Genomic DNA, 15,734 nt, shown 5'->3' with positions numbered 1-15,734 from the left:
GGGTACTGCCGCAGCATAGCCAGAACCGATCTTGTGCATGAACACGTCGCTTATCGTGCTGACAAGAGAACACGTGTCTTCAAACTGTCGACGAATTCGCTCTGTATGTGACACTGGTGAGTCTCCTTCATACTTGTCAACCATATTGCTTAAGTCAACGTTTAGCTGTTTAAACTCCTTGAACAGGCAATAGGTAAGGAAATAGAAAAATATCAAGAAACATATTAGGAAACATTCTAGCCCTACTACGTATGGGATTGACGCATTTCTCTGCATCAGCACATTTAAGTGGATGCACCTTTGAAAGAAACATATCTTCTGTGTGACCAACACAATATTGAAAACCAGTGTGTACAGTGTAGATAAATACTAACGAAAAAAAACCCGAGATACATCCAAGATATGCATTGATGTTTCGATGGGAAACGTTCATGAATTATTTTATGAAGTAGCGTTTCTTTTGCGGTTCAGTATATAATACGCAATCTGAAACTTCACAATATATTATTTGCTCGTCAAGAATAATTAGCGCGAAAGAGCTTGAATTGGAAGTAGAAATTTAAATTTTAATGTAAGTCTCAGCTTATCGAATGCAGAATGATAGAGTAATGTTATTTTTTAATGTGTTTGCTTTTGTATTCCATGAAATGGATGCACACAACTGAGGTTTTCTGGATGAAGCTGCCGAGGAACGCAGACCCTGACTGGCAAAAAACTAAATGACTATAGGTAATTAAAACTGTAAAAAATTTACCATTATAAGTAAAACAACATTCATTAAGACTCTTATCTTACATTCAGTTCACTAAATGGATCTTGTGGTCAGGCTAAGTGATTTGCGAATCATCGTTGCACGGTGGCTTGGGACGTTGCATTATCTTACATTCAGTTATACACATTTTTTAAAATCATTGTGTTCACTTATATACAATTTAATTATAAACTTTTCTAAGATACATATTGTGACAAGCGTGTTGTTTTTCTGACATGAGAAGTGTATTCATTTAAATTGATTTTCAAAAATATATAAAGATCTTCATTATTGAATGCTACTTATTATTGTAGTTTCACATTGCGATTCACTTCGTTTGTCAATAATAATAACTTCAGATACGTGGTGACTTATACCCTTGATGGGATGGTCTCGGAAACCTCTTCAAAACGTATCATGTACAATAGGGTCGATGCTCAATTTCCATGTGATAACGTCAATAAGTGTATGGCTATTGAAGGGCCTGGTTTAATGACACATACATGTATGTTCGTGAAAGGAATGCCATCATGCTACCCGTACCTTTGAGGGTATTCAGCGAGAAAATATCATCCTTCGAGGTGGAAAATTTTAAATTGATATTGAGCAACACTACTGAGATATATATCGATTATTGGGCGCTCAAGACATCAAATCAGTTTTAACATATTCTCGTTTGATAGCAATAAAAAAGTAATAATGCTCTGTTTTTCATCATTTTTATTGTTTGTCTGTGATGGATAAGTATTTTACAATGTTTCTGTCCTTCACTGAAGATCGGGGGAAAAGACATTGTTCTTTGTCGTCACTGTTTCATCTCTTTGTCGTAGCAATAAATGGACATAATCATTAATAGATTAATTATAACATCTACACTCTATGCCGTTGATGTGTAAAGAAATGTCAATCAGGCTTGAATTGAAGAACCACAATGACGTAAGTCAACATTGTTCCAGTGAGCTGAAGTGAAAAAGAAACATCAGATCATATTCAAACTTGCGGGTGTAACGATCAGTCCAACTGAACGATAGATGAATAGCACATGGTCGGAAGACAGTAGATGCACAAATTTAAATATCAAAAGTCTTTTTCATTTGTTTTATCCATATACATATTGTTACAGAGACATTTGTATCACTGCGAAGGACATGATACTCTGCAATACTCATGTAACTCCTATAACCTGTGTACCCTACATTTGAGACTTAAACTACCACCACAGTGCTTACCATTAGGATGGTCGAGCTGTCGACTACGAAAAGATTGTACAGGGTGTACCCTATATTTGTGGTTGTTATTCTTGTAATGAAAACGGTAATCTGAAATAGGAAAAATACAGAAATTAGCAGCATTGATTGAGTTACTATTGGGAGACGTCAGGCAACAAACAAACACTTACTTTTTCTGCAAATTGAGTGAGTGGAGGATACTACCGGCAGGTTATGTGGTCATAATATTTTCTTCAGAGTTACTAGGAACAACCAATTAGGATACTCGGTTTTAGTCATTGTTCAACACTTTTCCATTAACTTTGTACGAGTTGTGCTCCCGAACTCGCTGTCCAACTGTGGTTACAGAAGATCGTTATGTAACAGGTGGTAGATCCGATGTCTGTTAATCTATGTGGACTGGCGTCGTACAAAAGTATACATGTGTTGATATCCGGCGCCTTCTGTGTTTATAGATCAGAAAACATGTAGCTGTGTATTAGAGCTGACAAAATACTATCAACGTGAATCACCGAGTTGACAAAGTCTTTCTTCTCTTGGTATATTCTGCCATGGGCCAGACTCAAAGGGAAACTCGTGATTTGAAGTACGAATTTTTAATATCGGCATGAACTTGCCTTTAGGAAGTATCAGATCATTTTCAAAATTTGGGGTTTGCTTTCTTGAATCGTTAATGCTTTAGCTTGTTCTTTATTGCTTCGTGTTAATAATAATCCTTAAACTATCAGTTGGTTTATCCGTGTCAATGCACCTTAATGCAATTGGTCGGTAAAACTATTTATTTGTCGAAATCACGTGTGCGTATTCACTCCCGTTTTTAATAATTATCGAGTATAATTATAAGTACGAGTCGGCTCCTCTGTGGGTGAGTTATTCCTTTTTTGGAACAAGTTCTCGGAAAAGTGTGAGACTTTTATCATATCTGAGATCAATTCAAGTGTAGACATATTTTCAGGCTTATATCGCCACCAAAACTTATGATTAGATTGATGTGTTATACTGGAAAAAGTAGAATGAGTGGTATTGCCTCTGTAAATTTAATTTGAAGCAGATCTATGTTTCTTGCTTTGTAACTATTTTTGCAAAAATAGTGTGGTCAGCTATGATTACGTTATTCAAACGTCAAAGACTGTGTGTGCCTTTCGTGGAATTAACGTCACACTAAATAATTTATAAAGATATTTCCCATCAATATTACAAAATGAGAATGATATATAATGTCACATACCCATGCAAGGTAATGACCAATTTGAGCCCACTAGCCTAAATGACTAGTCAACCCAATGAAACCCAGAGATTTACAAATGTGGGCCCACCTGTTTCGATCACTGTACGACGGGAACAATGTGGGCCCACATTTTTGAAAATGGTTATACTAAGCCAAGCTAAAAAAGCTTAGCGATTTATAAGTGTGGTCCCTCCTGTTGCAATCACTTTGACGGAAGAACGTCTACCCACTAGGCGATATACAAATGTGGCCCCACATTTGAGAAAATGATTATCCATATTAAAGTAAACTTAAAGTTTATAAAAGTAGACTTTCGCGATTAATAAATGGGTTCCCTCCTGTTGCAATCAATATGACGGAAGAATGTCTGCCCACATTTAGGAATTGATTATCAGAACTAACGAAACAACCTAACGAAACTAGGCGATATACAAATGTGGGCCCACTTGTTTCGATCACCATAGATGACGAGGAAAATGTGGGCCCACATTTTCGAAAATGGTTATCAGCACTAAACCAATCTTTGAAGATGAACGGATGGAAACATAAATATATAATGCTTTCAAACATTTAATTAAGAATACGTTTTACCTTAGGGATAAGCTGGGCATTTAATAGCTGGAACAACAACGTACATCGTGGGTGACGCCATTTCTCGCAAATACGAAAACAACTGAGATAGGTCCCGTTTGAAATTAGAGTGACCTCCCTTTCCCAATATGAACCACTGATAATGCGGTTTCGCCACATCACCTTGCCAGCTGATGCATACTTTGTCTTCGTTGAAAACGTCAGAATTTCCCTGTTCTTAGATTGTTTGTTTGTTTCTGGGTGATTGTGGCGAATCTCAGCATCATCCATGGTTACGCATCACTCAACAAACTCAGTTGGGTCTGCGTCAAAACGACGTAAATTCTCACGAGAGTAGATGATCTTGGAGCGCTTCTGAGTGAGGAGCCTTAGAAGCCAATTAGCTGAAGCCTTTCATGCCATCACTCATAAAAGCGTTTCAGCCACCCCTCGTGTTCCTTCACTTACGTAGAAAGGTGCAACATTCCACGTTTCGTTTAAACATTACTATCTAATGCAGAAGCATAATAAATATCTCACTTTCAAATTCTTGTTTGTCCTAATGATTTCTGAAGGCGCTGTATCATACAGTTTTTAGGTGCTCATTCAAGATTCAAAATGGCATGATATCGGAAAGATGTGCGACATAATGTAAAATATAAAATTTCTATGACTTACGATTTGCAGATCTTTTTCTGTCAATCTTGACAAATCAACCTTGAGGAGGCACGTCAGACTGGAATGGGCCTACATAGACAAACATGATAATGCTTGACTCTACATTGTGATTTGATTAATGTAGTATATCCTAAATCAATAACCTATATTATTACCACATACACAATGATCCTGTTGTGAAATATGGAACATCTGAAAGTATGCTATGTTGGCGGACAGCATCAATGCTTGTTGTAGAGCGAGTAAGTACTATAGTAATTCCACTGTGAGTGGAACTCGTTTTGACATTTTGACTATGTTACTGACAGAAAATGGGTGGTCTATGATTTAAACCCAAGACTAGCGTATCATGGCAGGCCCAAGGGACATAACTTTGCACATTGAGATGAAGCGTAGTCAGAGTGAGGCCAAGATTAAAGTCCTGTAATCAGGATGCTATTGGGTTTAACATAAGTTCAATCTGCGTCAATGTAGGCTTTACTGGTTGTTATATAACTGAGATGTTCAATAATAATAAAATGATAATAATATTATTATTATTATTGAATTTTCGGTCCCTTTTGACTCTAATGTGGTTGACAAGATTCAGGAAAAACATGACAAATATGCAGACTTCGCTTTCGAAATGTCACACTTGTATCCCAAGTACCAAGTTGTCCGACTCCCCATTGTTCTTGGTGCCTTAGGTTTGGTACCTCCCAATCTGTTGACTGACATTAGGAGAGTACCCGGATTTGCTGCCAGGAATACAGACTTTCTGACAATCTGGGTAATGCAGAAGGCTGCAGTATTGGAGAGTCTTCACATTCTCCTAAATGTTCTGGGTGGGTTTGACAAGGCAGCGCTTCCTGGGAGAAGTACTATTCGCTGCCTGGGCTGCGTGTTGAGGGGCCAAGGGCCCTGAGCTAATGATAAGCCTAACCAGCCTGACTGTGCCAGGATCACCCAAACCCTCATTTTTAAATCTGTAGGTAGTAATGATAATAATGATGATGGTAATGATAACGGAAGCCAAGTAATAGTTGAGAGATAGTGAAGTTTACCTTGAAGTTCAAAACCACTGATGTCAAAGTTAAAACGGCAACAATCGTCAAAAAGACCACCAGGGATTCTATTAACATTATGTTCTCTTCTTTCATCAAGTCATTGTGTATCAAGCCATAGAGCATAAGGCAGATGACAGGAACGGATGCAATATAGCAGGAGCCGATCACGTGTTTGAAAACCTTATCAGCCGTTTCAACAAGAGAACAAATGTCTTCAAATTGTCTACGAATTCTGTCAATTTCTCTTGTTGGTGGCGCATCTTCACCCGCCTTATCAAACATGTGTTTCATTTGAGCATTTGTCCTAGAATATTCCTTGGAGAGGCAGTACGTGAAAATGACGAAAAATGTTAAGATGGCAGTCATCTGAAGTATGCAAAGCCAAAGCCAAATATTGTATACTATTTTGAGGATGAGATGGTAGTCCTCTTGAACGTAGTCCAAAGGTGAGAGATATATTGCTTTGGGATTTACATTGTGAAACATTGTCATATATATCAATACGTGGATGAAAGAATTGAAGCATAAGATCAGACCCAACAGTATTTTAACTGTTCGCCTGATTTTAGCATTGTCAATGGCTGAGCCATAACTCTTTCCATATGAGTCAAATTCCTTAAATAACTTGGGCAGGTGTCTGTTGATGCTGAAACAAGTCGCAAAGGTGAAGTAAGCACAAGTGACGTGAAATCCGCAGACTGACAGCAGAGTCGTCCATTTGCCCACAGTATCAGTGCCACGTGTGAAGAGAAAAAACCGAGTGTTTCCGAGGCAAAGACAGACATAGAAGCAAACGCTGTACCCGATGCTTAAAGCGTTGAAAGCCTTTCGTCTTTTCATTGGCATATGCATCCCTGCTAAGTCAAGAAGTGTCATCAGTGGTTTGAAACACCATTCCAGGTCTGTGTTGACGATATCTTCAACAGCCACAGGATTATCCACTGATACAGACATCTGTGTCTTGAACTAATGCAAAGATTATGAGACCTACAGTGTATTTCCAACCTCACTCGAATGAGTGTGGAGGCATCTAAAGCAAATGCCAGAAGACGTACAAAACATTATGAATGCGTGTGAAACTGGAGAGTTAATTGTTAAATCTCCAGCTAATTGGAAAAGTGCTCAGCTAAGATATTACTTATTGCACACGCGACTCGTGTTGACTTTCCATTATCATTACTGATTGCTTCATGCATACAGTGACCTAAATATGACGGCAACGCGCAGAGTTGACCGAGGCGCTGACTGCTTAATGTCATAATGGAACCATAAGACCATTACACGTGTAAATGCGATTAAGGATATGTGTACGTTGCTCTTTCCAGTACAATTTCTCTTGTAGACGAATAATAGTTTGAGGCCTTCGTGAGAGTTCCATCAACATCATTAACTCGTGTTTTACATTTTTTTTGTCCATACTTGTGTTGCTAAAATGATGTATATGGCGTAGAAGCCTCACATTTAAAGGGATTGATTGTGTTTATTAGGGAATAACCAGTGAGCCAACATATCTGTGTAGAGATAACAATTATAATTTTGTTCTTAAGTCATGGCTCGTAACACCACATGCACTATTCCGAGTGACGAGAAGGTTATATTGTATATACAGTAAACTACGGTTATAACGAACTCAAAGGGACCACAAATTTTAGTTCGTTATAACCGTAGTTCGTTATAAGCATATATATAGCATATATACAGCTTATATACGGCAAATAGCCGGGACCAAAAAACAGTTCGTTATATCCACCAGTTCGTTATAAGCGTGTTCGTTATAAACGTAGTTTACTGTATTCAACAAAATAGGAGAATGGACACTGGTACATGCTGACACTGGTACACCTTGCTGAAATGACAATATACTGTGTAATAGTTGATATGATTTAGAAAACTGGATGTTTATTGTGGTCTGAAAGCCTTTGAATGGATGACTTGTTTGAATGTATGTTATACAGCTTTAGTAACATTTTCCTAAACTTTATGCCACCAAAAGCGGTAGCGGGATCGCTGTACCTTCGGTATAAGGTGTGATCTCAAAGGGTCCAAATAAAAATATTGACATTACTGTGGAAAGCTGAGAGCCATATTCCGGAAGGAATCCAATTCTCAGCAAGAATTCTGACCCTTCTTGATCGGACAATATATATGGTCCATTAGCCTGTATGACGCGGCTGCATGTGTAACAATCCGAACTGAAATGTACTTCTATTAACAGAACACAGCAACTCATACTGCAGGGATCGTTGTCAGCTTAGGCTCTACACAAATGTAGGTGCGACAATGGTAACGGTGCTGTATTTAGGATTGTAGGGTATAATGGTAAACAGAATACTTGAAAGCGCCATATTGCACAAGCGACTACGTTTCCGAGACAGCCAGAATGAAACCGGTTTTGTACATAGGGAATAGACAGTGCTCTATATATTGCCACTCAGGGGTACATTTATGCATATGTGCTTATGCTATTGTCAGAATCGTACAACGGATTCTGCTTTTAGCAGATATTTGTCATGATTATGAAGGGCTTTTTTCACTTTTATTTCAAGGATATAATGCATGTCAATCTATCGCCGATAACGGAGGTGAAGACGGGAATCATCGTCAACAGTCGAATCGTCAAGGATACGAATGCGAGTACTATCGCAACGTTCCTCAAACAATGAAGTCAGTGCATTGTAACTTGGCTGCTTGACGTCCTACCACTGTATCATGTCAACAATGGAATTTCGCAGCACGTTAGAAATTGAGGGAAATACGTGAATACGCGCGATCGATTTGCGAAAGATATAACGCCCAGACACATTTCGAAATATATATACTGAACCAAATTAAAAACTTTACAATCCTAAAATTTTAACATTTTGACCAGTTATCATTGTGGGCCCTTATTGTGTATTTAAACAGTAATGGCCACGTATTGTCTTCAGATAACACCCGTTTTCGTTCAGGTGAATCGATCAAAATTATGTGCACAGCACTATAGTGGCAAAAGTGGTTTTTCACGTGCAACTAGTCACGTGGCCATAATACCGCACGTGTTTTCAGCCATACTTGTTAGCAGTCATCAACAAAAAAAGAAAAACACAAGAAATCAAAAGTCTTTACGGCCTTGTCATGCCACGCCTTTCAAATGAGCAACGTTTGCAGACGGGAACGTCCGTAGCTGTAGTCGCAAGGACGATGGGTAGAAGTCGACGGACTGTTTATGATTTACAGACGCGTCTACGGCAAACGGGTACCAACGCTGATCGCCCTCGGCCAGGTCGACCACGTGTGACGTCACATGCAGAGGATCGTCAGATTGTCTTACGTCACCTCCGTAACCGATTTTTGACGGCTACATCAACAAGAAATGAACTGTTTAGGGGTAGACTGAGTGCGCAAACTGTTCGAAACCGTCTGAGAGCTGCTCACCTACAAGCATGACGGCCATACTGCGGGCCGATTCTGACTCAATTACACAGACGTCAACGTCAATTGTGGGCAGAGCAAAACTTACGATGGAATCAAGTCGTCTTCAGTGATGAATCCCGATACAATTTTCGATTTGCTGATGGTAGGGCGAGGGTGTGGAGGCGCCGTCTCGAACGTTACGCCCAGCGTTGTGTACAGGAAATTGACAGATTTCGAGGCGGAAGTGTCATGGTGTGGGGTGCTTTCTGTGGCAATGCACGTTCCAGGCTTCTTGTCATCCGCTGCTTACCGTGACCAGGTACTGGCACCAGAACTTCTGCCTTTTATGGCAGCACATAGACCCGGTTTGATCTTCTAACACGACAATGCCAGACTCCACACAACAATTTTGACAAGGAATTTCCTTCACAATGCGGGAGTCAACGTCATGGACTGGCCGTCAAGGTCTCCCAACCTCAATCCCATCTAACACGTCTGGGATGCTCTTGGCAGAAATCTGCGCACTTTCTAGAACCAACCACAGAATTTGCAAGATCTTGGCACCATTTTGCAGCAACAATGGCGTCGTCTTCCCAATCATCTGTTCACAAGCATCACAAGGTCCATGCGGAGGCGATGTGTGGCAATTGTCAACGCACATGGTGGCCATACACGCTACTGAACTTGCGTGCCATCAGATTCTCGTGCTTGGGATTTAAACTGTTGATGTTATTACCGATTACCGTAGGTGCTTGGAACAAATTATGGTTACCACCGTTAATTAAAATCCTTCTTTGGACATTAATGATTACAAATTACCTTCTCTGATACATTTGTCCGTTGTTTATCATATATGGGATTACTTTTAAAAATGTGAAGTTTTTAATTTGACTATATATATACTGAACACCAAAAGAAACGCGAATCAAGAAGGTATAGGAAACATGATGTATTTTGTTTCAGCTGGTATAAACATAATTATGATGGATACAACACAATTCATTAGCAATAAGAAAGAGTCAGTTCCCTGGACATCAGACATCTTCTGTATCCATCAACACAACACCACGTGACCATGCTGAAGTCAACTGAAGTATGGGTACACCTCAATACCTGGTATGGCCTCCATTTGCATTCACAAGCGCGACACACCTTCTGTGCATGGAGTGAATAGGACGGTTGACTGTGTTCATGGGGATGTGACGCCACACCTGCAGGATGGTAACCTCGAGCTGTGCAGCTGCCCTTGGCCTCGGATGCGCCATGTTCAAACGTCTCTGCACTTCATCCCACAAGTGTTCAATAGGGTTGAGATCAGGACTAAGAGCCGGCCAGGGCATGGTGTTGATATTGTGCTGTTGCAAAAAGGCTTGAGTAATCCTGGCGGTGTGGGGACGAGCGTTTCCTGTTGAAATTGGAAGTTGCCATGTCTTGCAAAAAACGGTACAACCTGGGGCCTCAACACCTGATCGATGTAACGCTGAGCAGTGACACCATTGCCCCTACCAGATCCAACGTTCTGAAAGATTACAAGGTCAGTTCTCTGATTTAACCCTATTCCACCCCAAACCATGACACTAGGACCACCCCCCGAGTTCCGTTCAAGGTCATTATAGCGCTCACCGCGACGTCGCCATACTGTAGCACGTCCATCGGCACGATCAACACAATACCTACTTTCATCAGAGAACAGAACTCTTCTCCACTGCTGATGACGCCAATTCAAGCGTGCTTGGGCCCACTGTAGTCTCAGGAGACGGTGACGTTGAGTGAGAACAGGACCTTGTGATGGTCGCCTACACTGAAGCCCTCTGTCACGAAGTCGCCGTCTTACTGTGTTGGAACTTACAGCCCTCCCGTGGTTTCCAACGACGTTCCTAGCAGTTTTACTGGCCGACAGGAAACGTTCTTGCAGATGTGACCTGTGAATGTGACGGTCCTGACGTTGTGCTGTCACACGTGGTCTGCCGGTACGATGCCTGTCTCTGGTGCTGTTGGTTGTCTGGAATCTTTCCTGCAGACGGTAGATGGTGGAAAGGTGGACGTTAAAGGTGTTTGCAACTCTCTGAACACTCTCACCAGCTTGAAGTTGCCCAATAGCTCTCTCTCGATCGATCTGTGACAGTCGTGGCATTGTCACTGACGTTGATGGGTGAATGATTCACAGTGACACTTTCGTGGCTTTTAAAAACAACATCTTCACGGACAGTTTTTGCGGCATAAGCAGCACGTGCAGCATTTCGTGCGTATCCATCCCACTCTGACTTCAACGTCGGTGCGTTTGAGCGCTGTGGATTAAGAGTTCACTGCCCTTAACTCTGATTAGGGTCATTTTGAAACAATTAAAGCCCATTACAATAGAACCATAGCAGCCAACCGTTTTCGCAACCATTTTCCCATATTAAATAGGAACTTGAAGATTTCGCGTTTCTTTTGGTGTTCAGTATATAATAAACATTTCACAGACTGTACCCTTGCGTAGAAGTAAACCCAAGGGGGGGCATGGTAGCGCTCTAACCACTAGGCTACCCACCCCATTGGCACATTCAGATAGATAATTTAAACTAACTGGAAAATATTTATACACATACACTCGCGCATCATTCCACATTCCCCGCCTAGCCCAGTAGTCTATGTGCTGTAGCTGCATTCCTTAGACATGCCAGAAACCAGTGGTAGTGGGTTCGAATCCCAGTTTCTCCCTGATTGTGTTTCCAGGTTTATCATTTTGTAGGTATATTGGCTGTATTATCAGTAGGTGATTGTAAAATAGTCAGTGTCAAATGTTAGCTTATTTTTCCATGTTTGTGTATTTCATTCTTTCGCACGGACTCCTCACACCATGTCGCCTCGGTTTTCGTGCATTATGTCCACTAGTAATCTTTATCACCAATTGTTGTTCATAGATATCTTTGGGTATGAAAAGCGATGCTGATGGGGACGGGAATGGTGATATTCATTCTACCTCATTTGAGGAAACCTCAACAGATGCTGAATTTTCCGAAAGATACGAGTTGTTGATATCCAAACGTTTGAAGCGAAAACATGAGGATGACCGAGTTTTGAGTGAGTGAGTGAATGAGTGAGTGAGTGAGGTGGGTTTAACGCCGATTTTAACAGTATTCCATTTATATCACGGCGTGTCAGCTTAATGTGGGAGGAAAGCCCGAAGTGATGCAGGTCTCAGACGTTTACCACTTCGGTGAAACCCACGAACACGGGTATGGTGCTGACAAACCTAGAAACATAATCGGGGCGAAGAGTGTTGAGTGACTTTTGCCTCACCAGTCAATTTTGTTGTAATATTTCCTTCTGTTGACCCGAGATACTGTTTGACAAAGTTAAGTCCATTTGCTTTTCAAATTGGCTCGAGATAGTAAAAACACGACATTGGCGATGTGTAGTACATGAAAAAATTGGAAAATAGGGTAAATGTTAACACCCTGTACCCAACAATATCTGCTGTTTGTTATTTTTATTCATATTGTTATGTGTACAAGTTGATCTTTTCAACGGAGGGGTGCAAAACACTAGAATAATATTTGTCTAAGGAAGAAAATATATGGATGTCAACTACTTTATTATGCGAAGCACAACGTTTCATTGCTTACTTATTCATCAGGTGAATGAATGCTATGATTTGTTTTGGTTTTAACGTGCGCTTTCTGACATATTTGTGAAAATATTGTAAAAATACCAGGTGTTCGCCATTTCAGAACACATCCTCAAGAACCAAGACCATAGCATCATGTGGGAAGCCACCAAAGTCCTGTCTACCAACAACAACAACTGGTGACAAAGAAATCAACAAGAAGCAATTGACATCAGGAGACACCGGTCATGAACCGTGACTAGGGAGCCTATCTAGCTGCCTTCCATTTGTCCTTTGCTATTTCTATTCTTTTACATATCAGTGCTAATTACTCCCGGCCTCTCGTTTGCCCATTGTCCATAGCCACTTACCAATCAGTGATAATTTAGTCCAGGCTTCCATTTGTCCATAAATATCAGCGCTAATAACTGTAAAGTGTTGGCTTCCATTGTCTATTGCAAATCACCTATCAGCGCCAATTATCTGTTTGCTTCCCATTTTACATTTCCACCTTTAGTTATCTTATTAGGGCTCCAAGCCGAAAGGCTGTAGAGCCCTATTGAAATCGTTCGATTTATTATTATTATTATTATTTATTATTTATTATTCCGCCGATTTTTGTACCAGACCTAGCAAAATAACCACTGGCTCGATTATGCTAGTACCGGTGAGTACTAGTGCCCGCCAAAAATCCAAGGCTGTAGGCCCAAAGGCCAAGGGCAGATAACTAAAAGAACATAATTTTTTGAAGATGTATTTTGCCCTATAGCTCCGCAATGGCTTATCCGATTACTTTTAAACCTTGCATGTATCTGCTACATGAGCTGCTTGACATTTTTTGTTCTTTGACTTTGGTCATTGGTCACGTGGTTTGGCAGCCATATTGGATTCAAGGTTTTTACAGTGTCTTTAGGGTACCTGTCTTTAAATGCAAACAACTTTGAGTCCACTGAATGAAATGCTTTCAAACTTTCTGAGAATGGTCTCCATAAATAACACATCAAACGTTAATAGCCGATTTGGGATATCTTTTTTAGTTGCGGCCATATTGGATTTTGATTTTGATCATTTTTTTCACCGAAATTTTACTTTAAAGATCATATCTTATAAGGTTCTTAACAGAAACTATTGAATGTTTGCATGAAGTTTTGATACTATATGTACCTAATTATTTTCTGGGTTGCATACTAAAAGCACCACCGCTTGGTGGTATTATTTGATTTTAGTAAAATGTGAGACTTGAGTACAAATACTGAAGGAAGCGCCTCATAAATCTACCATAAACCTCCATTCACTGGCTTTGCAGATACCCAAGCGTTCTCCACAGTCTTTTCAGTATTATTTGTACTACCCTTGATGATCAGGGTTAGAATTGGCCTTTTTCAACCGGTGCTTGTCTCAAGAGGCAACTACAGTAAGCTTGTCACATGAGGCGACTGATCGGATCTGGTGGTCAGACTCGCTGACTTGGTTCTTCATTTCTCAATTGCCAATTGCTATGGTACCTTATTTTTGATGGCGTTATTAAAAGCAAACCATTTGTGGATTAGAATATGGTCGAGGTCGGAAATGTGTTAAGTACAATCTGGGAAACTGTGGCACACGCCAATTTGGTAGCGGCAGTGTCCTGAAAACGGTGACAATCTTTTGACGGGAGTTGGTACAAGCAAACCATATGCAGAATCGAACATGGTCGAAGTCAAACATGGGTCAAGAACACACTGGGACACATGTGGTGATGTTTCACAAGCGGTTCCTTACATTTGATGGCGTTGGTACAAACAAACCATATGCGGATTCGAACATGGTCGAAGTCAAACATGGGTTAAGAACACACTGGGACAAATGTGGTGATGTCTCGCAAGCGGTTCCTTACATTTGACGGCGTTGGTACAGGTAAACCCTTTGAGGATTCGAATATATGAAAGAGGTGGGAAACAGGTTTAGCACTTTATCTCAGCAATGCGACAGGGACCCGGACGAACGCAGAACGCTAATCCGTTTGACTGGAGCCCAACTGACAAAGAAGTTACAGCCTGTTAAAGAGTCACCAAGCCGAAAGGCTGAAGAGTCCCAGTGTTAGCGTTTGATTTAATATTATTATTATTCCGCCGATTTTTGTACCAGAGCTAGAAAAATAACCACTGGCTCGATTTTGTTCAAATTTTGTGTGTGTATGATGACCGATGGGTACTAGTGCCCGCCAAAAACCGAAGGCCGTAGGCGGAAAGGCCAAGGGCAGATAACTAAAAGAACAGAATATTTTGAAGATGTATTTCGCCCTATTGCTCCACAACCGCTTATCTTATTACTTTGAAGCCTAGCATGTATCTGCTGCTTGAGCTGCTTGACATTTTATGTTCTTTGACTTTGGTCATTGGTCACGTGGTTTGGCAGCCATATTGGATTCAAGGTTTTCATAGTGTTTTGGGGTACCTGTCTTTAAATGCAAACAACTTTGAGTCCACTGAATGAAATGCTTTCAAACTTTCTGATAATTGTCTCCATACACAACACATCAAACGCTAATAGCCGATTTTGGATATCTTTTTTTGTTGCGGCCATATTGGATTTTGATTTTGATCATTTTTTTCACCGAAATTTTACTTTTAAGATCATATCTTGTAAGGTTGTTGACAGAAACTATTGCAAGTTTACATGAAGTTAGTGCGCAATACGCATCTCATTTTTTGTTCATGGTTGTATGCTAAAAGTAACACTGCTTGGTGGTAATATTTGATTAATATTTGGGACACCCCTGGAACACGCCAATTTCGTAGCGACGATTTCCGGTGACTATCTTTTGACAGAGTTGGTACAAGCAAACCCTTTATGGATTCGAACATGTTCGAGGTCGTAAATTGGTTTAGAACAGACCTGAACACCCTGGCACACGCCGATTTTGTAGCGGCGATACCCTGCAAGTGATGCCTACATTTGACGGATTTGGTTCAAGGAAACCCTTTGAGGATTCGAACATGGACGTTTGGGCACAGTGTTTCTTGGAGCCCGCCATTGCTGCTTGCAGCTTTAATTACTTTTGTTGTTCTTACATATACATATATATGCTCTCTGCCTCATAGCATTCATTCACCTGATGGCATATACTCCAAACTGTTGTGTTCCTCATAATAAAGAACTTGATATTATACATTCTCTTCCGTATGTGTATCACTCCTAAATGCCCTCCAAAGACTTAAGTTTGTTATTATTCATTATCTTTTCACCGTTACTATCATCTTCGAAC

At 40.4% G+C, this 15,734-nt stretch overlaps 1 protein-coding gene across 1 annotated transcript; it reads right to left on the bottom strand.

The window, feature by feature from the left end:
* Positions 1 to 1,956: 1,956 nt before the first annotated feature.
* Positions 1,957 to 6,456, bottom strand: LOC139448733 (uncharacterized). The gene is made up of 3 exons (XM_071230275.1): positions 5,500 to 6,456; positions 4,457 to 4,525; positions 1,957 to 2,070 (listed from the first exon to the last, which is right to left on the bottom strand). The coding sequence occupies exons 1-3, from the start codon at positions 6,454 to 6,456 to the stop codon at positions 1,957 to 1,959; spliced, it is 1,140 nt and encodes a 379-aa protein (XP_071086376.1).
* Positions 6,457 to 15,734: the final 9,278 nt, after the last annotated feature.

The sequence above is a fragment of the Haliotis cracherodii genome, unplaced genomic scaffold, assembly GCF_022045235.1.
Source record: "Haliotis cracherodii isolate W230 unplaced genomic scaffold, xgHalCrac1.p SCAF_7, whole genome shotgun sequence".
Taxonomy (NCBI): Eukaryota; Metazoa; Mollusca; class Gastropoda; order Lepetellida; family Haliotidae; genus Haliotis; species Haliotis cracherodii.
This window is presented reverse-complemented; position numbering and strand designations above follow the sequence as displayed.

What these genes read in the sequence shown, in the direction of transcription:
- LOC139448733 (XM_071230275.1), bottom strand. Translation starts at nt 6,456, where the DNA reads ATGTCTGTATCAGTGGATAATCCTGTGGCTGTTGAAGATATCGTCAAC. An exon ending in CAGTGGTTTTGAACTTCAAG is followed by an intron (nt 4,526 to 5,499) that starts GTAAACTTCACT and finishes TTGTCTATGTAG; the next exon opens with GCCCATTCCAGTCTGACGTG. An exon ending in CAGAAAAAGATCTGCAAATC is followed by an intron (nt 2,071 to 4,456) that starts GTAAGTCATAGA and finishes TTCCTATTTCAG; the next exon opens with ATTACCGTTTTCATTACAAG.